The sequence below is a fragment of the Panthera uncia genome, chromosome F1, assembly GCF_023721935.1.
Source record: "Panthera uncia isolate 11264 chromosome F1, Puncia_PCG_1.0, whole genome shotgun sequence".
NCBI classification, from domain to species: domain Eukaryota; kingdom Metazoa; phylum Chordata; class Mammalia; order Carnivora; family Felidae; genus Panthera; species Panthera uncia.
This window is the reverse complement of record NC_064813.1, coordinates 6,606,420-6,632,512: the sequence shown is the minus strand read 5'-3', so window position 1 is coordinate 6,632,512 and position 26,093 is coordinate 6,606,420. Positions and strand designations below refer to the sequence as shown.

Below are 26,093 nucleotides of genomic sequence, written 5' to 3'. Positions count from 1 at the left end.
AAGTAAGAAAAATCTAAAACATTTTAAAATATATATACCATAAAATAGAATAAAATGAAATGAAGAAAGTGAGATAGAATTTAAAATTTTACAAAAAATAAAAAGCATCATAAAAAGAATTTTTAAAAAAAATTTAAAGGAAAATAAAAATAAATGTTTCTCTTTCCGTATTCAAGAAAAAGAAAAGAAAGGAGAAAAAGAAAAAAAATTTAAACAAAAGCAAAAAGCAAAACAAAAAAAACCCAAATCGATGACCCAGCAAACAGAATGAAACATGAATGAAGTTACATCCATTTTCCCCTAGAACTCAAACTATGAAGCACTCTATAGTCTGTACATTAAGCAGGTGGATAGACTTGTGGTTGTCCTCTAGGGCATGTTCTTAGAAAGCGCAGTTGGGCAGGACTTGGTGTAACGACTCCTTTCTCCAGTAGGTGGAGTTGCTTAGCTTACTGGGATGGATCTGTGTGGCCTGCGTGTGAGTGTATGTGCATGCGTGAAAGAGGTGAAAATGACATCATCCTCTTCCTAGTTTCTGACACAGGAACCCATAATCAAGTGCCTCTCCTTTGTCTCTGGCTTCCATCCATTCCCAGCTTCTACACTGTCATTGTCCAAACCGTCAGCTTGCCAGGTGGCATGTACCTCCTGCATTTTATCTCAGATGGGGGTGTGTTTCCAAACCCCTCACTATGGGGGCCCTGTGGCTTGGACCTGCTCCAACCCTCTGGGGGAAGGTCTTACTGAGCAATAGCCAGTGAGCCAGTATTGGTGCAAGGTGCCAGCTTGCACCAGAGAATGTTTTGTGGTTGCACTATGGCAGAGGTTCAGAAATCATGGCCAGGTGCTGGCTTACCCCAGGAAAAGTTCATGCGGTAGTGCAGTGGCAAGGTTTCAGAGGTTACAGCAAATCACAACACACAGCCAGCACCAGGTTTCACTGCATTCTGGCATCTCTGTTCCAATACCAGAAAACGTGGCTGCTTTCTGGGATCCCCTGGGATCTTTGCCTCTGGAGAGGCCATAGGGCCTCTACCAAATGCCCTTCAAGCAGGGGAACTACTTCTCCCTGTTTGGCCCACAGACCCTTAGACCTTGCTGCCTGCTCCTGGGGATTCATCCTTCTTTCCCACCAGAGTCCCGCCAGGTACTGAGCTCTGGAATTTCCAACTCTGTGATCCCCTGTTTATAGAATCCTAATGGTATTGAAACCCTCTCCTTTCTCCCCATCAGTGGTGTTAGGGAACAGATTTCTTATTCAGTCCCTTGTGTTTCCACTCTTTCTCTTTTCTCTCCAGCTACTTTTTTTTGGGGGGAGTGCTTGTCGTGTACTTTCTCTGTCCTCTCTCTGCAAAAACAGCTCTCTACCCCCTGCAGCTTCTCTCTCCCCCAGTTCACCTCTCTGCACCTTGTACCTGCCTAGTTTGGTGGCTCAAGTTATGCAAATTGTTGTGTTCATCCTCATATCAATTTCCTAGGTATGCAAAACAGTTTGGTGCTGATTTTCTGCATTTTTGGGATGAGAGAAGCTGAGAATTTCCATACTGCTCTGCCATCTTGGCCCCCTCTGGATAAAAAGATTTATAAGAATACAAACCTACAAAATAATGCTAAAGAAGGACTCCATCTTGAGAAATTCCCCCTCAATACTTGAGGTCACAGGAGAGGGGTAAGGGTATCTTCTCTCAGAAAGAAGGATGTGGGCAAACTGTAGGAAAAGCCAGGATGGAATTAGGTGGTTAATGAACTTGAATCCTGGCTGCCTCTAAAGAATTATTTTCCAAACATGAGCTGTTGAGGTTAATTTAGTGTGATGTTGAAAATAACTCACTGGTTGACAAAATAAGAGGAAGCAAAACCTTTCCTGAGGGTGGCCCAGAGATCATTTTCCCTGGTGAAGGGAAGTTCTGGAAACATATGTAATTATAACCTCAGAATGTTTCCACTAAAAATTGGTGGGAATGGCTGCCATGGTTCTTCACAGACACAGAGGGAAAGGGGCTCCATTTGTGAGAGACAGACAAACTTCAAATAGTCTCCAGTGAATAACAATGTAGAGTGATTGTTAGTGGTCTAAAGGGAGTAATACAGAATCTGGTAAAGGAAAACCTGTGGTAAATAAGCCCACAGTGGAAAGCAGCTGGCAATAGAAGAGGGGTGGGGACTTCTCTTTAAGAATAGGGCTTCTGTAAACAAAGTAGGAAACACGTACACACATCATCACCACCCAACTACCACCATCACCACCATCACCACTGCCATCACCGCCATCACCACCACAACTACCACCCCAACTACCATCACCACCACCATCACTTCTGTGTAAGGGGGAAGGGACACTATAACAACAAGGATTTCCAAGTTCTAAGTATTGACAATACTGAGCATTTCTCTTTCTATTTTGATTTTCCTCATTAAAAATATTTAAAAGGTCATAAAGATGGAGCAAAAACCTATATTAGTTCATGTAAGAGTCATTGAGTCTACAAGAGATCTAAGGATCCTTTGGGGTTTTTAAACTAATGGAGCTGAAGTGGAATCCTACCTTCCAAACTCCGAACTCCAAACTCTGAATATATCTGCACTTCTGATTTCTTTTCTCTGGAAGGTTTAGGGACTAAGATTTCTGCCCCCAACTTCCTGTTCTCTGTAATAATGGCAGACATGCCGTCTTCATCCTTGCAACACTCCTGTGGAGTAATCACGGAATGGGGTTTTCAGCACTCTTAAGCTGATAAAAGCAGCCACGGAGGAGTGCTGAGGATAGCTGCATGATGGAGTAGTCCCAGGTCATCAACGAGCATCAATCAAGAAGCATAGGCAGCCCACCTCTCTAATATCATTATGAATTGGAAACCTGCACTTAACATGTGCAATGAGTTCTGCCTGTTGACATAATTGCCTTTGCCTAGAAACCACTAATGGTTTCTCAGGATGAACAAACTGTAGTAAGATGTGTGATGTCTGTTTATGGATAATTGAAGATTAATTTGATTTTTAGTGACATTCATCAAGTGTCCAATCACAAACAGGTCATCTGTAGGCATAATTACATCAGTGCTTGGGTTTCACTTCAATTATCCAGAGGAAAAGTGTGATTATGAATAGCCATTACTTTTCACTGCTCTGGCAAATTCCAGAGAGTTGCAAAATATGTGAACTAAGAGTATTCTTTTTTTTGTCCTTTGTGCTTAAAACTATAATTGGCTTTAAGCCTCCGTGCTTAAATCTTGACATTTGGCTTATTAAAGAATGTCAAATGTTATGAATTATCTAACAGTCTTCATCAAGCCAACAAGAGTTTGTAATTAGTCTTACATTAGTTTCCTAATGAATCTGTAACATAAGTAAATCACTGTTGCATTGAAATGGTCTTGCTTCCCCATTTTCCTAATTCTGCACTCCAGCAAGTATAAAAATGTACTTTGTTCATGTTCCCTAATTTGGTAGATTTGATTATTGGCCCCAATTGTTCATCCTTCCCTGAATCTATACTTTTTGCTATGTTAATATGCAGCTCTTTTCACCAAAGATGTGAACTTTCCCCAATCCATAACTTTAGGCTTTAGGAATATAATTTCCTTTGCCTACTTGAATGGGGGCAAAGTGATAATTTGCTAAATATTTTTTTTTAGTTTTTTTTCTTTTTTTTTATTTTGAGAGAGAGAGAGAGAGAGAGTGGTGGTGGTTGGGAGGCAGAGAGAGAGGGAGAGAGAATCCCAAGCAGGCTCTGCACAGCCAGCACAGAGCCCGATGCAGGGGCTCAAACTCATGAACCATGAGATCATGACCTGAGCCAAAATCAAGAGTTGAACATTTAACTGACTAAGCCACCTAGGCGCTCCTATAGTTTGCTAATTCTATGCATAAACTTTAAGAGGTTACATGTGTTTTTCTTTTCTCTATTGGGTTTCTGCCATTGCCATGAAGGGAATATGCCCCGAGTCACCTGCGAGTCCAAGGATAATGAGAGACATATGGGGCAGAGCTGAACCCCACCTGCAGCCAATAGCCAAACTCAACTGAGCCAAGATAGATTAGCCCACCCCCAGCTGGCCCACAGATTCCAAGCAAGGTATTTGTTTTAAATCATTGAGTTTGCAGATTGTTTGTTCAGCAGCAAAGCAAACTGATCAATCATTTCTTGAATGCCTACAGTATTCCAGATATGGGTTAGGAACAGGGCAGTCAGAGATATGCAAAATGTAGGTCTTTGCCCTCAAGGGAAGTCTAGTCTCACCTGGAAGTTGTGTCATTTCGCAACAAGATACTTCTCTGATTGGGAGGAGGTTACAGAGTCCTAGACTCTCACACTCCAGCTTCATGTCCTGCCTTATTTCATGCACCCAGAAGTATTAATGTAAACAGTGACAACAATAGTGCCAGTAAAGAAATCTAGTAAAAGACTTAGGAGAATTCTTATTCCCTTATTAATAAGGGAATCCCTTATTAGAAGGAATTCTTAATAAAGTCTTATTAAAGGGCTTTAGTTCAAACTTTAGTGGCCACTTTTCAAAGAATGTTTATAGATAGATTACATGCATAGATGACACAGATAGATAGGGATAGATACATTTTTTTATTTACAAAAAAAAATTCACCAAAAGACCTTTTTAAATCTATGGTTCTCAAAAAGCTGCATAAGACTCACGATTAGAAGGGAGTCATTTTATTTTCTTTTTGAATTCAGAATCCTCAGGAATTCTGATTTAGTAGGTCTGGGATGGGGCACCCCAGTCTGAATTTTTCTTGCCCCCCTTTTTGTCCCTCCAATTATGATGGTATAGGTCTACAGGCCACTACTTGAGAATTTCTGCTCAAAATGGCAAGCTTCTTGGGACATTCAAAACATACTATGACATGAATTTACATGGATCCTGTCTCAGGTTTCTTATTGACAGAGCTTGGCCAGTTCCTAAACTTCTGGAGGCCTCCCTGCTCCATTCTTTCCATCATCTCACCTTATTTCTTGATCCCTACCTCTTGACCAGATCAGCCTGGATTCTGGATATTGCTCTGCATTTCATAGGTGCTCAACTAACATTTTTTTAAATGAACCATATGCTTGTCACTCACCTGGACCCAGACCCCTGCCAGCTTCTCCTTGCCCAGCTGACTCCTATAGATCTATCACTGACCTGATGATGGAAGCTGTCCTGGCCCTTATCTATCTATCCATCTCTTTGTTCTGAATCCTCCTCATTCCTTCATCCCTTCCCCCAACAATTTGTCTTCCTGGACCACTAACACTCAGGGCCAACAATCCCTGAGCTTTATGTTTATTGGGACCTAGTGCAGCTGGAAGATCAGACCCCAGACAAGACCTTTTGTTATCATTAAGACTGGCCTGAACTCCCACAGCTTTAGCACGTCTTAAGAAGGAAGAATGATGGAAAAAGCAGAAAACTGGTTTGTGTCTATAAATAATGACTGGCCTCCTGGGAACAGGCCAAGGCAAAACAGACTCAAATGCCATTCCAGAAATGTCAACAGTCCCAGGGAAGCAGGCATGTTTATAATGCACATCCAAGTCATTTAGAATCATTGAAGTACAGTCCAGAATATGGAGCTGCTGGCTGTTTAATAGATATCAATAAATAATCCCAGCACACAGCAAAATTACAAGTCTGCACTGCCATCTGGAGCTTGATGTGGAAAGCTGATTAGAAACCAGCCACCTGATGTCATTCTATTTCTCCCTTGCCTATTATAAAAGGACTTTGCAATATCCCAGAGCATGAGAGGAGTGAAGAAACCCACAAGTGACAGTGAGGTTCTAGATTGCTCTGCATGTTTAGGAGTTGCTCTCGGACACAGAACAGGAATTGAGTTTGGTTTGGTAAACGAAATTCTTTATTTAGTGGCCCTGCGACCCTGGGACTCTGCCTGTTTAGATGCCGCCTCACATTAATTATTAAACTCAATTTCATTTTGAGAACAAATATAAAGAGCTTATTCAGTGACATCTTTCACCCAGTAAACATGTGACCGAAGACTTGCACATCAATTCAACTGTGACCAATCAAATGACAGTTTGAATTCGTTCAGGAAAACTGCCATTTAGAGGAATCCTATGACGAATTCTTTTGTAAAGCCAAAGATCCTCTTAAAGTATACAAGTGATAATTATCCTTTTTATTTTTTTAAATCAATACAAGTTTCTCGTGAGTGCACAGAACACTTTTCTGTATCTCTCTCTGTAGGCCCATGTTGCTTTCTATCTGCCCCGGCCCTTGGCTTTGCTTTTTTGTGCCCTGGCTAGTCTATTCACTCTTCTGGTCATGGGCCTTCCTGATATTTGAGTTCTGTGAGCACCTATCTCCTGCCCTGAGCAAAGCAGGTCCTTGTGTTTGTTATCGGAGTGAATATCTGGAGAGCACAATTTATGTTGTCTATTACAGCAGCCAGCATATATGCCTCTCTTTGCTACCAAGAGGCAACAACACCGAATATATAAATCAGCCTTGAAAAGGTTTTACTGCATCCAGTGATGGTGTTACAGAATGGCATTGCCCTGAATTTTAGAGGGTAGCTAACATTTTCTCTTGTAAAATCTCTCTCTGTGTCATTGTCAGAATAGGAATCTGATATTGAGCAGAACAAGAGTTTAAACATTTAGTGTTCTTTGCGTTGTTAGGTCCTCAAAATCATTTACCATTTCATTAGCTATACGCACAAATAATATGTAACGATTCCCTGCAGTCTGGTAAGCCTGATTTTTCTCACAAACCTTTATTGTCCTGTCACTTGATAGCATATCATTGCAAAAGGTGAAATGAAATGAGATCATTCATGGCAAGGGGTTTTAAAACGGAGCCGGGAGGCCATTAAGGAACCTTATGCAAGTCCTCACTGGCAAAGCCATGAACTTTTGAATTCACCTAACCACAAATATTTCAAGGACTCGGCCTGAAAACCTGCATTCTGTATAGTAGGAGACTTTGCTTAGTGAAAGCCATAATAAACCAATGATCTTCAGCCAAGATTACTTTTCTGCCACCAACACCAATCAAAATTCTTTGTAAACACCATATACAAACCTCCCTTTTTCTTTTTTAAAACTCTTGACTTTTGTTCTGGGTTGGGGAGGCACAAGTTGGATTCCTGCCCAAATCTGTACTCCCCAAATTGCAATTCTGAGGCCCTAGAGAAATACTTTTGTTTTTATTTAATTCAGCCTCTTTTCTCAGTTAACATTATGTATTGCGTCAACTCCTTTATGGAATTAAAAAAAAATTTTTTTTGACTCCTTGAAGTCATGGACTATCTTAGGGGTTTTGTTTTTTATTACATGGACTATCATGGTTCTGTGTGAAAATAGACACTCAAGGAATAAATTCATGGACTTTGTTGAAAATAGACTATGGAAGAAAACACACCACAGATGAGATTTTTTTATTTAATTGCTGAAAACCATCTGGATGACTTTTTCAGCATCACAGAGAGCAGACAGATTCTAGTTCTTGGTCATGTAACATACCCTTAACCTATTTTTGCATAGTAAGAAAGATGTATTAGGGAGCACTCCCTAAACGGCATCATCATGAAGCTAACATTTGAGCAAACATGTCTGTGCTGACAGTCATGAGGCAGTTAGTGTTGGGAGAGAGTTCTCCATGGGCCTGTCACATTTCCACATGATGAGAGCAGAGGCCTTTCTTCTGGACTATCTTTTCCAGAGTATTTGTGTGGCAAACAGCCTTGGAAAAGAGTGTCTCCTGGGGAAAAGGGCAGGTTGTCTCACAGCTTTGGAAGATAGAGATGAGCAACATTATTTGTTGTTAAGACAATAAAACGTTTATATAGTTGGCATTCGTCACAAACATGGAAAGCCATGACAGCAGGCCCCAAGGGTCCATCAGGCATACTCCTGGGGGTCTCAAGGGTGCCCTCTATGGTTTTCACATTTCCACAGGTAGATGACAGGTGAGGAGGTGAGGCATACTTGATGCAGCTAACGGTCTGGTCACAAGGAATTCTCACTCATCTTTGAGTCCTCAAAACTGTGACAGTGTCTGGTTCTCAGAAGACCTTCATTAAATGTTCTGTTCCTTCTCTCCCTCCTTCAAAACAATCTCTTCCCTCATAATGTCTTTCCTTTCATCAAACCCATTTCGTACTCTCTCCCCTTCAGTTTCTTTTCTCCACCTTCAATTTCTTTAATGAAAAACATAGTTTTTCACTCTCCGATTATTTTTAGGGCTTAAAATAATTTTGGAAGAGGTAATACTTAAGCCTAAATTTACATTAATAAATTAAATATCGATAAGATACATTTCCAAAAACTCACTTTTACATAAAAGATCACTGAGAAAAAAAGGTGGGGAGGGGATTTCAAGAGAGAATGTGATATAAGAGACCTATCCTATTGGAAAGCTCACAGTATATTTGACAACAAATTTCCTAACTTTATATCCATCCCAGAGTACGTTTTGAAATTTAACTGACATGGGACACCTGGTGGGCTCAGTTGGTTAAGCATCCAACTTTTGATTTTGGCTCAGGTCATGATCTCACAGTTCATGGATTGAGCCCTGTGTTGGGGTCCATGCTGTGAGTGTGGAGCCTGCTTGGGATTCTCTCTCTGCCCCTCCCCCTGCTCATGCTCTCTCTCAAAATAAATAAACATTTAAAAATATATATAATAAAATAAATTTCAACTAGCGCATTAAAAAATTCTGAGTCAGTAGTCATCAGGGAAATGCAAGTGAAAACCACATGAGCTCTTCTAAAAAAAAACAAAGCTCCACAATGATATATGTCTCCCCAGCTAGTAGAATGTCTCAAGCTGAGAAGACTGATAAAACCAAGAGTTGGAAGGATGTGGAGCAACTGAACTCTCACACATTGCTAGTGGGAATGCAAAATAGTATAGCCACTTTAGGAAGCAGAATGACCACATCTTGTGAAATTAAACATACACTTTCCAGGTAACCCACCAATCCAACTCTTAGCTTTCTCCCAAGAGAAATGAAATATATCCATGTAAATATTTGAACATGAAGGTTCATATCAGCATTATTCAAAACCAAGACAGGTAAAAACTATAACCAAAAACAAAGATGTCTGCTTTCACCACTTCTACTCAACATAGTATTAGAAGTTCTAGCCAGAGAAATTAGGCAAGTAAAAGAAAGAAAATGCATTCAAATTGTAAAAGAAGAAATAAATTTATCTCTGGTCATAGATGATATGATATGTAGAAAAACCTAAAGATTACACACAAACATATAGAGCTAATAAATGAATTCAGTAAAGTTTCAGGATACAAAATTAACAGACAATAATCAGTTGCATCTCTATACACTGACAATGAACAACCCAAAAAGAAATTAAGAATACAGTCTCACAATAGCACCTAAAAGAGTAAAATTAGAATAAATATAATCAAAGAAGCAGAAGACTTGTATACCAAAAACTATAAAGCATTGCTGAAAGACATTAAAATACACATAAATAAATAGAAAAACATCCCATGTTCATAAACTGGAAGACTGAATATTTTTAAGGTCACAATGCTACCCAAAATGATCTACATAGTTTTCATAGGATTCAATGCAACCTATCAAAATCTCAATATTGTTTTGTTTTTCAGAAACATTAAAGGCTGTCCGAATGTTCATATGGAATTTCAAGTGTGCTTGCTTCAGCAGCACATACACATATGGAATTTCAAGGGATCCTGAAGAGTTAAGATATTCTTAACAAAGAAAAAAGAGGACTCACACTTGCTGATTTCAAAACTCACTCTAAAGCTATAGTAATACTGGGGCGCCTGGGTGGCTCAGTCGGTTGAGCGTCCGACTTCAGCTCAGGTCATGATCTCACGGTCCGTGAGTTCGAGCCCCACGTCAGGCTCTGGGCTGATGGCTCAGAGCCTGGAGCCTGCTTCCGATTCTGTGTCTCCCTCTCTCTCTGCCCCTCCCCCGTTCATGCTCTGTCTTTCTCTGTCTCAAAAATAAATAAATGTTAAAAAAAAATAATTAAAAAAAAATAAAGCTATAGTAATACAAACAATGTGGCACTTAAATAAGGATACATATAAACCAATGGAATAGAGTCTAGTAATAAACCCAAATATATGGTCAACTGTTTTTTGACAAAGGTGTGAAGACTATTCAAAGGGGGAAGGGCAGTCTTTTCAACAAATGGTGCTGGGGAAACTGGATATCCACGTGCAGAAGAATGAAGTTGGACTTTTTTTTTTTTTTTTTGCAAACCTTCTTTATATCACATAAAAAAAAAAATTAACCTAGAATGGATTAAAGACTTAAATATAAGACCTGAAACTGTAAAACTCCTAGAAGAAAACAGGAGAAAATCTTCATGACATTAGATTTGTCATGATTCTTGGATGTGACACCTAAGCACAGGCAACCAAAGAAAAATGGATAAATTGGACTTTGTCAAAATTAGAAACTTTTGTGCATCAAAGGACACCATCAAGGGAGTGGAAAGACACCCCAAAGAATGGGAAAAAATATTTGCAAATCATATATATTAAGGGTTTAATATTCAGAAAGAATTCTTACAAAAAGATAAACTACCTACTTAAAAAATGGGCAAAAGACTTGAACAGACATTTGTCCAAAGAAGACATGCAAATGGCCAATAAGCACATGAAAAGATGCTCAACAACACTAGCTTTTAGGGAAATGCAAATCAAATCACAACCACAAACTTCACACCCATTATAATGCTATTATAAAAAAAAGTTAAAAAGTTAAAAAAAAACCCAAAACAGAAAATAAAAATTGTTGGTGAAGCTGTAGAGGAAGTAGAGTCCCTAAGAGTGTTGGTGGGAATGTAAAATAGTGCATCCCCTGTGGAAACCAGTTTGGCAGTTCCTCAGAAAGTTAAACATAGAATTATCATATGATCCGGCAACTCCATTTCAACTTCCATAGAATTGAAAGCAGGGGCTTGAACAGATCCTTGTACACAAAGGTTCACAGCAGCATTATTCATAATAGTCAAGGAGTGCATATAATCCAAATGTCAATGAACAGATGAACAGGTTAATAAAATATGATGGATACAAGCAATGGAATAGTATTCAGCCTTTAAAGAATGAGAATCTGAGACATGATACCACATGGGTGAACACAGAGCACATTATGCTACATGAAATAAATCAGTCACAAAAGGTCAAATATTGTGTAATTCTATTTATTTGTGATACCTAGACTAGTTACATTCATAGAGACAGGCTCAGGGGAAGAGAGAATGGAGAATTAGCATCTTATGGGTAAAGAGTTTCTTTTGGGGGATGATGAAAAAGTTCTGTAGATGGACAGTGGTGGTGGTTGCTCAACATTGTGAGTGTACTTAATGTCACTGAATTGTAGATTTTAAAATAGTTAAAATGGTAAATTTTATGTTATGCATATAGACAATTAAGCAAAAACTACCTACAACCCAAATGTTTATCAGCTTGTGAATGGATAAACAAATTGTGCCTATCCATTCTTTGGAATACTATTCAGCAATGAAAGTAGAAGATATTACTTACTCAGACACTAGCTCAAAAACATTCTGACTAAATGAAAAAGGTGACACACAAAAGACTCAAGCAGTGAGATTCCATTCATGTGAACTTCTAGAAAAGGCAAAGGTAAAGAGACAGAAGGAAGGTCAGCGGTAACCCTTGGCAGGGGGCTGGAAAAGAGAATTAATGGTGGAGTCATGGTGAAACTTGATAGAGGGATGAAACTCATCTATATCTTAACTGCCATAGAGGTCTGTCTCTGCATACACATACCAAACATCATCAAACACTTAAAATTAGTGGATTTTTCAATGCAAACATACCTCAGTAAAGCTATTTTAAAGGTATAATCCTTAAATTGTGCTAGCAATGGCAGAAGTTTAATGGTCAGGCAGATCACTTGTGTCATAATGACTTTAGAAACGTATATCCAATTCTTCCATGGTGCATCTTCTAGAACAAGGGTTATTCAATAACATGGGTTATTCAGCAATGGTTGGCTGACTCTTTAGCCCTTTTCCCAATTATTCTAGATACTTGTGATACACTAATGAACAAAAGAGTATATGTATCAGTTAGGATAGATAAACTATTCCAAAATCTCAGTAGCTTCCACCACAAAGGTTCATTGATGACTCATGCCACCTGGCCATTGCCAGTTAGCTGTTCTGCCACTTACTGTCTTCCCTCTGGGCCCCAGCCTATGGGAACAGCCATTATCTGCAACACTGGAAAAACAACTGTCGTATTGTTTTTTGGATGTTATCCAGCAATGAAAAAGCACAACATGTTATAAATTCAGAAAAGTAAAAAGGATGAACTCAAAAGTATTATTACTAAGTGAAAAGTCAAATTCAAAAGACATCATGGAAGAATAACAAACACCATAGACCACATGCTGGCTCTAAAACTTCTGCAAAGAAGTGGCAATATCTCTGTTCACATGTCATCAATCAGAGCAAGTCATATAGCAATGTTGGATGTCAATGGAGTGGTATAATCCTCTCCCAGGGGGGCATGAGAGAATATATTTGAATAATAATTCAATTTATGTTATCTACTATCATATTATATAATAATAGTAAAACAGAAGGAAGTAGGGTTATAGAGAAAAAATAGAACAGAGTAAGGGGGTCAGACGCAATGGTATGGAGCAGAAGATAGCATTGAAGAGCTCCCAGGGCAGCCCTCGGTAGGAAGCAAAGAGGTGGTAGAGGGGATGGAGTTGGCCAAACAGAATCTGGGAAAGAGCACTCCCAGCAGAGGCAGCATCTAGAGTAAATGTCCTGTATCCGGAATGTGCCTGGAGGTCTGGAGGTATAGTAAGGAAGCCAGTGTGACTAGAGTAGAACAGGAGAGCACAATCAGAGGGCAGGTGACCAAGGCAATGGGGTGGGAGCAAACAGGACTTTGTAGTCTCTGCAAGGACTTTAGATTTTATTCTGGTGAAACAAGGAGCCAATGCAGGGTTTCAAGGAGAGAAATAGTTGATCTGAGTTACGACCTATGTCCTATCTTAAAAAGATCACTGTGGCTGTTACCCTGGGAACAAAGGCAGGAAGCAGGGAGACCAGTAAGGGGGTCACTGCAAGAATCCATGCAGGTGATGATAGTGACTCAGGCCAGCAGGACAGCTGTGGAGGGGGTGAGACGTGGTCAGATTTTGGATATTTTTCAAGTCAGGTCAGGAGGATTTTGTGGGTGTGAGAGAAAGAGGAGGGCAAGGATGCCTCCAAGGATTTTGCTTGTTTGTTTGTTTGCCTGGGCAACTGGAAGAATGGAGTCACTGTGATTGAGATGAGAAAGGCTCTAGGTTTAGCAGGTCCCGTCTAAAATGAGAGATCAGGTGTTTAATGTAAAACATGTTAAATCTGAAAAGTCTGTGGGCATATAGGCAGATTTCCACACTACTCTGGGTGAAACAGGTCTCACTTTTCCATTGTCTGGTGTCTTGGAAAACCCACTGGAGCCAGAGCCAACAAAAACAGATGGAGATGCTGGCCTTACCACCTGGAAGCTCTTTGACCTTGGGAAGGTCACTAGTACGCTCGCCCCTCCTAATCTATGCACGGAACAATAAAACATGCTCATGGGGATATTATGAGCCTTCAATGACATATGTTTATGGCTGGGCTCCATAGACTCAAAGATGGGATAGAAAATGGCCTCACTGTTGCAGCTGCTGTGATTCACTGTGGTGGTCTCATCAAAGGGTCCAGTTGGCTGCTTTGGGATTAAACACAGCATATACATTATACCACAGTCTCAAGATCCCAGGTGTCTGAAACCACAATTTGGAAACACTAAAGCTACTGAATGTTTTTCTTCCTTTGATATGCTGATTTTTTATTCTAACCTAGTCCATTCTGGGATTCATCCCTGTAGAATTCCTTGAGCAATGTAAGATCTTTTGGTGACTCTTAAAATCAGAAGTTACATAAAGCCCCATGACCATGCCTGCAAGCTATCCCACATCAGCTGGCTTCTGGGGCAGGGTCCCAGACCCTCAGGACCAGGCAACACTGAGACTCTGCTCCTGCTGAGCTCCCTGCTCTGTGCCCTGGAGAGCAGCAGAGCACAGATGGGGGCCAGCCCTAGTGTGGCCTGGAGGAGTGGGAAGACACTTGGAGACAGGCCTGGAAGCGAGGAACAACATTCTACGTCACCATGCGGCCTGGGCCAGCTGCTCATCTTCATGAGGGTGAGGTTGAGGAAAATGACATGAAACATGGTGTGCATTCGTGTCTGCCACATGGTGGGTATCCAACAAAGTAGAGTTTCCCTTCTCCCTGGTGCTGCCTCCGCCTTTAGTTCAGGCACATGGCCTACCAGGTGCTGTCTCTGTCTTTGAGGTCATAGGAGTACACTGTGGGAACAGCATCCCATCCCCTTCCAGGTGTCAACCTAACATGCCCCACAGCATTTTATTTCTCTCAAAAAAAATTATGATTTGGTCATCCATGGACAATTTGGATTCTTTGTTTTAACTATTACACAGGTTATATCTCCATTCCATATATTCCCTTAGTGAAACGAGGCCCCTCAATTTCCTTTTTTAAGCATAAAATACTTCCTCCAATTATTTTGTTTGAGAACTGCCTCACTCAAGCCTCCGAGGGGTTCTCTTCGTCCCACTAATCTGGGGTTTGGTGGCCTTGCTCAGGCTCCGTGTACTTTGGAAGATGTGCCTTGGAAAGTGTTCTTCCTTGGTCTTTCTGAGGAGCCAACAGTTGTGACAAGTAGATACGTGCACACATACCCAGGGTGTTGACATTTCTGGTAGGATGTCTTAGCTACTTGTAAGATAGCCTTAATTATAAATTCTTCATTAGGATCTTGGAGTCTAGGAGAACAAAATATTTTCAGGTATTTTGTTTTTTTCTCCAAAGCCAACGAGGGTGAATCTTCACTACTCAGAGAATCTAAAGTTGAATACTGAGGTAAATAATGCAATTTAAGCAATACATTGCCCTATGGAAGTCATGTCATTATTATCCATGTAACACTCTTATAAAATATGAAGGAGAAAAATGTTTTCCTATTTGCTTATTACTTTAAGACTGAAATAATCCTAGTGGCCTCTGGCGAACAGCATCTTCTCCAAATGTCTAGATCAGCACACTTCTGAGGGATTCTGGAATGGATTTACTGCTTTCTCTGAAAACCAGGGCATGACCTACTTGATACAACATTGTTTTGATTGAAGTGCACAGGATGAAAAATAAAAAATTTCCAATGCTAAAAGCCAGCAACCTTGAGGTACAATTTTGTTTCCGGAGTGTTAGGATGGAAACAACACATGGATTTGTCCGGTATTGTCTCTTGTGTGGTTGAAAAGAGTAGATAAGTGGGTTTTTATTTCTCCCAACCCAGGAGAAATAAACACTGCCATTTTCGCAGCGACCACCTGTTTGAGACAAAACGTGTGCCCAGCCTCATATCTAATTTGTCCTTCTCTTACTCCAGCCACTGCTATAGCAACCAGCTTCGAATAGATGTAACCTGGCAACACTTCCTGTCTGCTGGCTCCACCCCATGGAACACCTGCAGGGGCCAGCCCAGTGCTTACACAGGCATCGTCTGAATGTACACAGGACTCAATGTCCCAAGAGGCAACACTTGAACAATGGGAGGTGGGCACTGGTGAATAAAGACTCCTTGTACCCTTTGAGTGCTTGGTTGCATATATTAAGACACATATATTAAGTAGCCCATCATGAATTATCAAGGGACTCTTGGAGAAGTCCCTGGTGCACTGCCCCCTGGATCTAGCTGGGACCACAGCTAGGTCACTGACCAAAGAACAGTTGTATTAAAAAAGCAAAAAGAAAAAAAAACTCTCTGAAGAAAGAAATTCTGAAATCTTATTTCACTAGGTATTCAGACCTTTATTGCATATAAATTTTCCCAAGTAGAAGGCAGGACTAAGAGAGGCCTGGGGTTGGATGTAAGCCACTAGGGTACAATTTCATAAGCCAATGAATGAGCTTAGTGGACTTTGCTCTTTTCGGTAATGCTAGCTCAGTTTCTGAAAGGAAGTTTTGTGCCAATTTAGTTCTTTTTATATTTTGTCTCCTTCAAATGTGTGACGAGTAGATCTGACGACTTCCTCTCCTTGTTAGACATGCCAGAAATTCAGTATCAATTTTAATCTTTTAATTGATCGACGTTCTGTAAGCACAAGTCAAATAAGAGTGGGAAAGGAAATATATTTCAAAACATTTTTTAACGTTTTTTTTTTAAACTTGACACAATTCAGGCATACAGAAAAGCATAGGAAATAACAAGTTCTATGGGATACTATCAAAATGAGGTAGTTACTAACACTTTATCTTATTTGCTTTAAACCCACCATTGCCTTGAACAAAAAAGCTATTTTTTTCAATTTTATCTTTTATTTTTTAAAATTTACATCCAAATTAGTTAGCATATAGTGAAACAATGATTTCAGGAGTAGATTCCTTAATGCCCCTTACCCATTTAGCCCATCCCCCCTCCTGCAACCCTCATTTTTTTCTCCATATTTATGAGTCTCTTCTGTTTTGTCCCCCTCCTTGTTTTTATATTATTCTTGTTTCCCTTCCCTTACATTCATCTGTTTTGTCTCTTAAAGTCCTCATATGAGTGAAGTCATATGATTTTTGTCTTTCTCTAATTTCACTTAGCATAATACCCTCCAGTTCCATCCATGTAGTTGCAAATGGCAAGATTTCATTCATTTTGATTGCCAAGTAATACTCCATTGTATATATATACACCACATCGTCTTTGTCCATTCATCCATCGATGGACATTTGGCTATTGTTGATAGTGCTGCTATAAACATTGGGGTGCACGTGTCCCTTCCAAACAGCACACCTGTATCCCGTGGATAAATGCCAAGTAGTGCAACTGCTGGGTCATAGGGTAGTTCTATTTTTAGTTTTTTGAGGAACCTCCATACTGTTTTCCAGAGTGGCTGCACCAGCTTGCACTGCCACCAACAATGCACAAGAGATCCTCTTTCTCCGTATCCTTGCCAACATCTGTTGTTGCTTGAGTTGTTAATGTTAAGCCATTCCAACAGGTGTAAGGGGGTATCTCATTTTTAATAAAAAAAAAAATATCACAGCCTCCCTAAAAACTCACCCACTGTCCACCCCCTTCTTCTCTCCATTCTCAGGGATAACTCGATTCAAATATTTGTATGTGTCTGGGCGCCTGGGTGGCTCAGTTGGTTAAGCGTCCGACTTCGGCTCAGGTCATGATCTCACAGTCCGTGAGTTCGAGCCCCGCGTCGGGCTCTGTGCTGACAGCTCAGAGCCTGGAGCCTGCTTCAGATTCTGTGTCTCCCTCCCTTTCTGCCCCTCCCCTGCTCATGCTCTGTCTGTCTCAAAAATAAATAAAAACACTAAGAAATAATTAAAAAAATTTATATGTGTCATTCCCATATATGCTTTTGTACTTCTGCATGGATATGAACCATGAACAACAAGTAGCCCCCTGCATCCTAGCTCTTGCTGCTGTTGAGAAGTCTAGCTGTAGTTCTTGGTGAAAAATAAGTCTCTTCTCTTTGATTAGTTTTTAAGATTTTGTCTTGGACTTTGGTGTTCCATGGTGTAACCAGGTATTTCAGAACAATGTATCAGGGTTGAGACTTACTGTGATTTATAAATCTGAGGATCCATGTCTAAGCTCATTTCTGGAAAAAGACTGTCTATTCTCTTCTGGAACAATGCCTCTTTGCCATGGCGGGTCTCCCTCTCCTCGATGTGGCTCATGTGCACATCTTCACTCTGACTGCCAAGCAAGCACACCCTTGAGGCTCATGTCCTTTCTCTGCACCAAGCAAAACCCAAGGCCCTTGGTCACCAAGAACCAGCGACTAGCACAAGACACAGAATCACTTCTGTATTTCGGTTTCCTTTTTAATCCTGGCCCCTGGGAAAGTTTGAATTATACTATTAAAATTAATGCTAAAATTATTAAAAATTAAAATTATTCTATTAAAACCATGTTTGTTATATTTTATCCAGTGTTTGGAGGTGTTAAGAGGGAGAGAGACTTTATGTCTGGTTGATATTGCTGGAATTAACAAGGCCAGGACAACACATCCTAAAATGTATCCTCCTGCAGATTCCTCTCTCTCTTGTGATATATTGATGACTCTACCAGCGTCTTAATAAAACGCAATAGCTTGAAACTCAGAAGTTAAGTTTAGGAGTACCTTGGGACAGTATTTACTGATTTACTGCATATAGCTTGTGAATACAAAATGCTGGCCTTTCAAGTCAAGGCATCTATCACTCACCTCCTGAAGATTTTCAAAAAGGACCTTCCTTGGAGCCTGTAGTAATCTTAAGACAGTGCCTCTAAGTGATAAGGAGGTTTGATCCCAGAAATTGCTAAGTGATTGGTTGGGGCTGGGTTGGGAGGAGGAGGGGACAAAAGGGCCTCTGATAGGCGGAAGTTTCTCTCCAGCTCACAACCTCCTGAGCAGCTTTGTGAGTCTGATGGCTTTGTCTCAGGACTGATGCCAGGCTAGGAAACCAGCTTCAGTGCGAAGCGGCCCAGAAAGTTCCAGGTGGAGAACTTTTCCAACATCCTGGCTGTACTCCAGTGCTAATCACAGTGCCTAGGATAAGCAGATGTTCAGAAAGTACTTCCTGAATGCATCAGCAATCTAGTACATTTCCAGAGGACTCAAGTGCTCGGACTGGAGAGGCACAGGGAAGGGGAAGACAAGGGCAAGCTCCAGGCAGGTTTACAATTTGCGATTGTTAAAGTTACTGTCTCTTCCATCCTGAACTTCGCCCTCCTCCCTCCACACTTCCCCGTGTCTGTGGACATCGGAAATGGGAATGGGCATGGATAAGGGGGATTCGAGTTGAGGACAGGGTTTGTTTGGGTTTAGGATGTTACGTGGTTCTTAGTCTCTTCTTAGCATAGTTAAGCGATTCCTACCTGTCCTGGTGTAGGAATGGTCTTCAGAAACCCTCCTACCTGCACTGGTGCCATCTTCACCCACAGGGCACCACACGATGGTGCAGACGCAGTATGAACGTGCTCAACAGCGACCCACAAAGGCAACATGTGGGGGTGGAAAGAAACAGGTGGGCCATGTGAGGAGCTGGGCATTGGTCTCTGGAACTTCTTCCCGGCGTCTTGATGTATCATACTATAGGTGGAGGAAGGTCATCACAGGGAATGCATCCCCAAAATGCAGGACAAAAATACGGTAGAGGTTTCTTTTTTCGGGTTTGGTGATGCTATGATACTGTGGAAACTTGGAACGAGCTGTCATTTCTTGTCTCACTCTAAATAAATCTTCACTTCAGTGCCAAATGTTGTACTTACAATTTTCTATTCCTCAGTAGTACAGGCTGAAGAAATGGCTTCCTCAGTAGCACAGGCTCGGGGCACACAGCATGGCTTGGCTGCAGGACTGCCCCTCCCTACATGTGCAGGCTAGAGGCTGGAGGCAGGAGGGCTGGGGGACAGGATGCAGGGAGGCTGGAGGAAGGGAGGTGGGAGGCAGGGAGGCAAAGAGGCTGGAGGTGGGAGGCAGGGAGGCTGGAGGAACGGAGGCAGGGAGAGGGGGGCAGAGAGGTGGGGAGGCAGCGGGCCAAGCCCCCACGCTGCGTAGGCCTGCCTCCTTCCTGTCACCTGCACATGGGCTTCCTGTGAGGCTATGCTAGTAGGCGACAGCACTGTGGGTATCAGCCTATATGAATACACAACGTGGTATCTAAACAGAGACACCCTGGGGCATGGAAGGGGGTGCTGTTAGCAACTTGCCAGGACTGTCCCAGGCAAAGTGACCTGGATGCAAACCCCCCTGTGCTCCTACTAGCTGCGTATTTAAAAATTTTTTTTTCAACGTTTTTTATTTATTTTTGGGAGAGAGAGAGACAGAGCATGAACGGGGGAGGGGCAGAGAGAGAGGGAGACACAGAATCGGAAGCAGGCTCCAGGCTCCGAGGCATCAGCCCAGAGCCCGACGCGGGGCTCGAACTCACGGACCGCGAGATCGTGACCTGGCTGAAGTTGGACGCTTAACCGACTGCGCCACCCAGGCGCCCCTAGCTGCGTATTTTAAAAATAAGGTATGTCCATTGTGTTTTTAGACATAATACTAATGCACACCGAACAGACTACAGCATAGCGTAAATCTTTTCTATGCCCTGGGAAACCCAGCACTTCATTTGACTTGCTTTATGGTGATACTCACTTTATTGCAGTAGTCTGGAACCCAACCTGCACTATCTCCAAGGTATGCCTGGATACGCATCAATACGATATACCTATGAAGAGAGCAAGAGCGAGAGCGAGCGAGCGTGCTGTATGGACAGATCTGTATCTCTATATACCTACGCAGAGGGGGATATACAGAGATAGATTTATGTGGAGATCGGTCCACAATCCACACACTTAGATGTGTAAAAATACGCTTTCTATAAACCAGCGAAGTTTTTGTTTCAAGTACCCCATCACTGCAGCTAGGAGGTTTGGGAGACATCCCTCTGCCCCCAGGTTAGGACAGTGTACCGAGCTGTCCGCAGAGGTCACCTCTGAGAGGCCTACTGTCCTGGGAGCCTGAGGCTTCGGTGCCAAGGTACTCCTGCTTTCTAGTGGTTAAGTCAAGGGGAGCTCGCACGCTGCCCCCAGTCTGCTCGCCACACTACACTGGTTTTTCCTGGGGGTATTGCTGTGAAGCTATAGCAACCGCTCCCCCCCCCCCCCCCCCCCCCCCAGCACCTGGAGTCCTCATCTTCTGCTGTGCAAGGTATCCTCTCTTTCAATTCCAGCTAAGAGACTGCATCAAATCCAGAATGTCTGCTTTCATTTCTCTGAAAGTCTTATAAATTCCCCGAAGGGCTTTGGTCTTACTTAACACTCTTAACACAGAATGAATTACAGGTGAGATTTGCTTCCTATCTTGCCACATTCCTCCTCAGAGTCTATGTATGAGCGATTGGTTTGGCCAAAGGGAGACAGATGAGGGCAAATTCTCAAAACACAGCCCTGGGTAAGTAGTGCCTGCCACAGAGAAGGGGTTCAGTAAGTGCTAGGCCTTTTTTCCTGGAAATGGTGTCATCGTCACTAGGATGTCCTTGTTCAGCCCAAAGCACGGGCCCTCTGTCTGTGGGCAAAAGTGAAATGAGCCAACAGTTGTGGTGAAGTCACAGAACTGGAGGATTTCTGGGAGAAGCAGTAAGAATAACAAAGAATGAAAGAGCCAGTGTCTGGCCAATCATTTGCTAAAGGGGACGGGAAGAGAGGCAGAATTACTGTGAAGATAGTATGTAAAGAAGTATGTTTCAGCCACAAATCTGGGGAAGAGAGCAAAGAGTATAATACCTGAAGGTCAGAGAATAAAAACTAATACAGCAGGAAGATAGCTCAGAGACCAGCTGGCTAGCCGACCCCCGCCCCCCTCCCCCTCCCTTCACAGATAACGCAACAGGCTGGAGTTGAAATCGCTCGCCGTAAGCCAAAACTACAGTAACTTTAGTTGCAGGATTTCTAACACCACTGAGACTCTACCCTCTTGTGTCTTCATGACAGAGAACAAAGAGGACCGGAGCAGTCAGTCAGACCCAGGGTCACATCTTAACTCCCACACTTACTTTCTTGCAGCACGGCCAGCACCTGGTGTCCTGCAGGGATGTTGCTCCTCCTTCAGATGAGAGACAGTCCTAGCAGACCACTTACTTCCTAAAGAGTGAGGGGTTCTGCAGCACATGTGTATTTCTAGAGAGGAGCCTATAGAAAACACCTTTTAGGAGACAGGCATGTAAACAATTCACCGGGAGGAAGACGCAGGATGTAATCTTTCCATCTGACATGATCAATGTACTTAATTTTTAGTTTCTATTTTCTGTCACCCTATTCTAGAACAGAAGGCCTGTGAGGGTATATTTAAGGTAAGTGTTAGGCACTCAGTGCCTATTTGTTGAACAGATCTGTGATTTGGGCTCTAGCAGAGAAGAAGAGGTTATGACAACATGGTGAAAGGAAGGTTTTCTAGAACAAGGAATCTGAGAAGGCGTTCTGGAGGAAAAGAGGAAGGGGAACCATTTCACAGTCACAGACCACGTGGACTGGCAGGGACGTGGAGAACGACCATGATGCTCTCGTTCTGCAGATCAAAAGGAGAGAAACACATTTTAGCTAATGAGGGATGGGTCTGGATCCCATGCTTCTAAGTCTAGTTTCCTTTCAAAAGTTAGGGTCTGGTCAGGCAGAGATATGGCAAGCAAACTCGAGGACAGATGAAGGAGGCAAATGGCCCTGATACTTGAACGTACAGGGTCTATTCAGGAAGTAAAGATTAGTTTGGTGATTTGGAAGGAAGAAACACGCATATACAGTGGGGGAAGGGAAGAGAAAAATGCAAGTGTGTGGCACAGCCCTGTACTGTGGCCCAGTCAAGTCAGGGAAGCTTCATGAAGAAGAAGACAGAGGATATGGGACAGCAGGAAGGAAGGAGAAAGGGAAGCTACATGCACAGAGCAGTGAAGGAGCTTGACTGTCAGGAGCTAGTGGGAGAGTCTGTATCAGGTGCACACAGACACGAAAGAAAAGGACCAGATCGTGCAAAGCCTCCAAAGGTCAAGCTGAGAAACAATGTTGAACGGTAAGAGGGAGACAGTTAAGATTCTTGGGTGTGGACGGTACGAGGAAAGAAAATGAATCCAAATGGATAGTTCTCAAATTTAGGATGTCCAAGATATCTGAAATTTCTTCTTTGCTCCCCAAATAGATCACTGTCATAGAACCTTCTGATGACTGATTCTAGGCCAGTTAAAAATAAAGGCCTTGTGTGTGCACATTACATTAGGAGTATTAAGCTAAGAGAATCAGATTTACAGAGATCAGCCAAGAAAAATTTTTCTTCCTTAGTCAAAATACTATGAAGCCTCACAATTATCACATGTTAACTAGAACTGAAGGATTTTTTGTTTTGCTAAGCCTTGGAAAATAGTTACTTGATAAACTGATGAAGTATTAGCAATTCAGATGGTAGAATAAAATGTACAATCATTGTGTAAAGTTCCAGAAACACTTTATTTAAAAATGGAGTTGTAAATGCATAACAAAATAACATAAGTAATAAATGTAACAAAAATAAATAAGGAGGATAATGTATTCATACAAAATAAAAATAACATAGTAAAAGGCCAAATGTTTATAAGTGAACAAAACCGTGTAAACACTTAAAAGGATAACGTAAGTAGAGTAGATGCTAATATTTTCCTTGACAACTCCTTACCTTCCACTTCCACGGGGGTATAATCAGTACCCAAACATTAAATAAAAGAGGGAACAATGGTGTGATTATGGTGTTCGACTTTTTCTTCAAATGGATATTGACCCTGTTTTAATGTTTCACTTATTCCTTCAAAGCATTTGTATCATTCCATTCATGTTCTTTAAAACCTTCTCTTCAGTCTTCCTTTATCAGACAGAATGGAGAAGTTAGCTTTACAAGGAGAATAGTTCATTTACCGTGTTTTTTAATTTAAAGAAAAATATGAGATTCATTATACAACAGACTTCTGTTTTTACATCTCTACAAAAGGCTTTTTTTTTTTTCTTTTTTTTGCATCTTTATTAACTGGCCTAACAGTACAGGAGTTTTTAAATCTTGTAAGGTTTTTGAAGTGCATGGACTTAGTTTGTTTCTTGAAACAAATGTAGTACAGGATTATTGCTGAAATATTAAAGACCATTTTGTACAAGGTGCAAAAGCTGCAGTTTTAACCTTTATAGACTGATGGGGTCAAGGGGAAAATCCAAGTCTGCTAGTAATATTTAAATGAATTCATAAGATTCACCCAAATTATAGTGTTCTGGAAACACAAAGGTAATTACTTTCTTTTAAAACTTAACCAAATGTAAACTTACTGGAAAGAGAAAAGACAAGTTTACAGAAGGTATCTGTCACAGGCTTCCTGTTCAGTAGCACAGGCCCGAGCCTTCATCGTTGCTGTCCTGCAGGGTCCTTACAAATGTATAAGACGGACAGGATTTACTACTGGGTCCTACAGGGAAACACACAGAAGCAATTCATTGCTTGGGAGTGAAACTATCAGCTAATCTTATGACTACTGGCTCTCCAAGTCTCCTAATGAAGAAAATTTTAACTTCATGATCATTTCAAGGGAATTTTTTTTCAACTGTCACATATAAACTTGGTAACACAGGACCAATATACGTGTTCTCAGATTAAAAAATATACTCCACCTAAGCAGTCCAGTTTAATCTTTCTAGTTATCATTTGCCCTAAAATGAGACAAAATCTTACTTCCGTTAAAAAAAAAAATCGAAAAAAAAAGTGCCAGATTAAGCTTTTTGAAAGTGGAGTAAAACACTGAGGGGTTAAAACAAATACAGTATTATCAATCTCCTATGTACAAAAAACACAGTTAGTCCTTATTGATATATAGCTATGTCCACCTAGCACTCCCGGCAAATCTTAGTGCAAACATAATAGTTCATCTCCGTAAACCCCAAGACAATTTACGTAGCAACAAGGTTATATAAATCACATAGATGCTGGAAAATTTCAGAACACAAGAAGGACTATTTTGAAAGGTCAGTTTGACTGTGGAGAGTAACAGGTCATTGTATCCAATGGTAATGAATACTAATATAAATCCTATTATTAAGAAGCAAATATAAGTGTTTAACAAATCTGTACAGATGAAGAAGAAGTCCATTTCAGGGAGCAGCTTGGCACAGAAGACATGGGGGTCAGAAATGTTGGGTATTTAATTTGCTTGTAGGTCACAGCATGGCTTAAAGAAAAAAAACAAAGATCTATGAAGGGAAAGGATGCAATTACAGAATTCAATTTGAAAATCATAAAACCACAAAAGGCAACACTGCCACAATCTGCTTTTGCCTACGTGTGCATCAAGTGGTTCGCTAATGGTCTGCAAGGATTAATAGGATGCCACGTCACAGGTAAAAAATAAATAAATAAAATTAAGAAGACAGAGATAACAAGATTGTAGCTGACCAAGCCGTCTTGTTTTGTGTAAGTCAACACTACGCTGCTGCCAATATTCCTAGTCAATCCACAGGTAATTATTTTTAACAACCGAGAGAAAGTCATTCATGTACTGTAACGTCTTCCTCTTCCCCATCAGGGTTGAACCTATTGAAATGTATACTGAAATCAGCCTCAGACTCAGCATTCTCAAATTCAGCCGACACAGGGATAGCGGCAGGGTGGAGTACCCTAGCTTCTGGTTGGCAAAGTGTCGGTGTCTGACCCGGGCTGCCGTGGTCATTCACAGGACTTGACTTCTGCTTTGGTGGAGACGGCAAGATAGCACTGGGGAATCCCATGTTGTTCAAAGCCTCCAGAGTTCCATCTGGGTCAATCATAGCATTGATTGCTGAAGGGGAAAAAAAAAAGGAACACAGGGAAAAAAAAGAGAATTGCAGATGCAGTTAAATTTGGACGTGAACACTGCTCATGACTTGGATAATACTTCAACTACTGATGGTTGTATGATCTTAAAATTTGCCTGATCCTCTTGACACTGTATTTTAAACCCGTTTGTGGTAATTCTGGGGCTGATCTACATTGGAGATTATACCGACCTGATTGCTTTCTCTGGTGCCCTGAACAGGCTCACACATGGGCCTTCTGGAGTCTGTTGGAAGACTGAGATCTGAAGATGTGGAATTTAAGAAAGATCTTTTTGAAATTTGCTCATCATTGCAAGAGGATAGGGATAACACTGGTTGTGGTTTTAATAAGCACTCCTAGATGTATTACTACTTGGATAACTGGGGATTCATTGCTAAGATGGGGTTCAGAGTAACTGGAAGGTTGGGGAGGCCCGAGAGAACATCCTCACACTTTGAATGCTACCACAAGCATGTTGTCCCTTTTCTTGGGTAAGGATGTGGGGCATCAGCCGTGTGCATTGTGTATGTGCCACTGGGCCTCAGGGACACCCTCAGAACCTCTATACTAATATCCCATGGCGGCACCCACGAGCCACACAGACCTGGCTACTGCATGGGAGGGGCTTTCATTCCAAAAGATCCTTGAGTTGATGAAGAAAACTCTTAGGGAGTGATTTCCAACTTGGTGTTGGGCAGA

At 41.4% G+C, this 26,093-nt stretch overlaps 1 protein-coding gene and 1 long non-coding RNA gene across 15 annotated transcripts in view; one reads left to right on the top strand and one right to left on the bottom strand.

Annotated features, from left to right (window-relative positions):
- LOC125925092 (uncharacterized) overlaps window positions 1-26,093 on the top strand; it is a 187,511-nt gene that overhangs the window by 74,072 nt on the left and 87,346 nt on the right. The window lies entirely within an intron of this gene.
- Window positions 24,287-26,093, bottom strand: part of CEP170 (centrosomal protein 170) — a 124,630-nt gene continuing 122,823 nt past the window's right edge. For 12 of the 14 annotated variants that reach the window (XM_049633833.1, XM_049633822.1, XM_049633825.1 and 9 more), the window contains one exon: window positions 24,287-25,377. In XM_049633833.1, coding sequence (XP_049489790.1) covers window positions 25,088-25,377 — 290 coding nt within the window. In that variant the 3' untranslated portion in view covers window positions 24,287-25,087. The remainder of the gene's footprint in view (window positions 25,378-26,093) is intronic. The other 2 variants (XM_049633826.1, XM_049633828.1) reach the window with 2 other exon arrangements.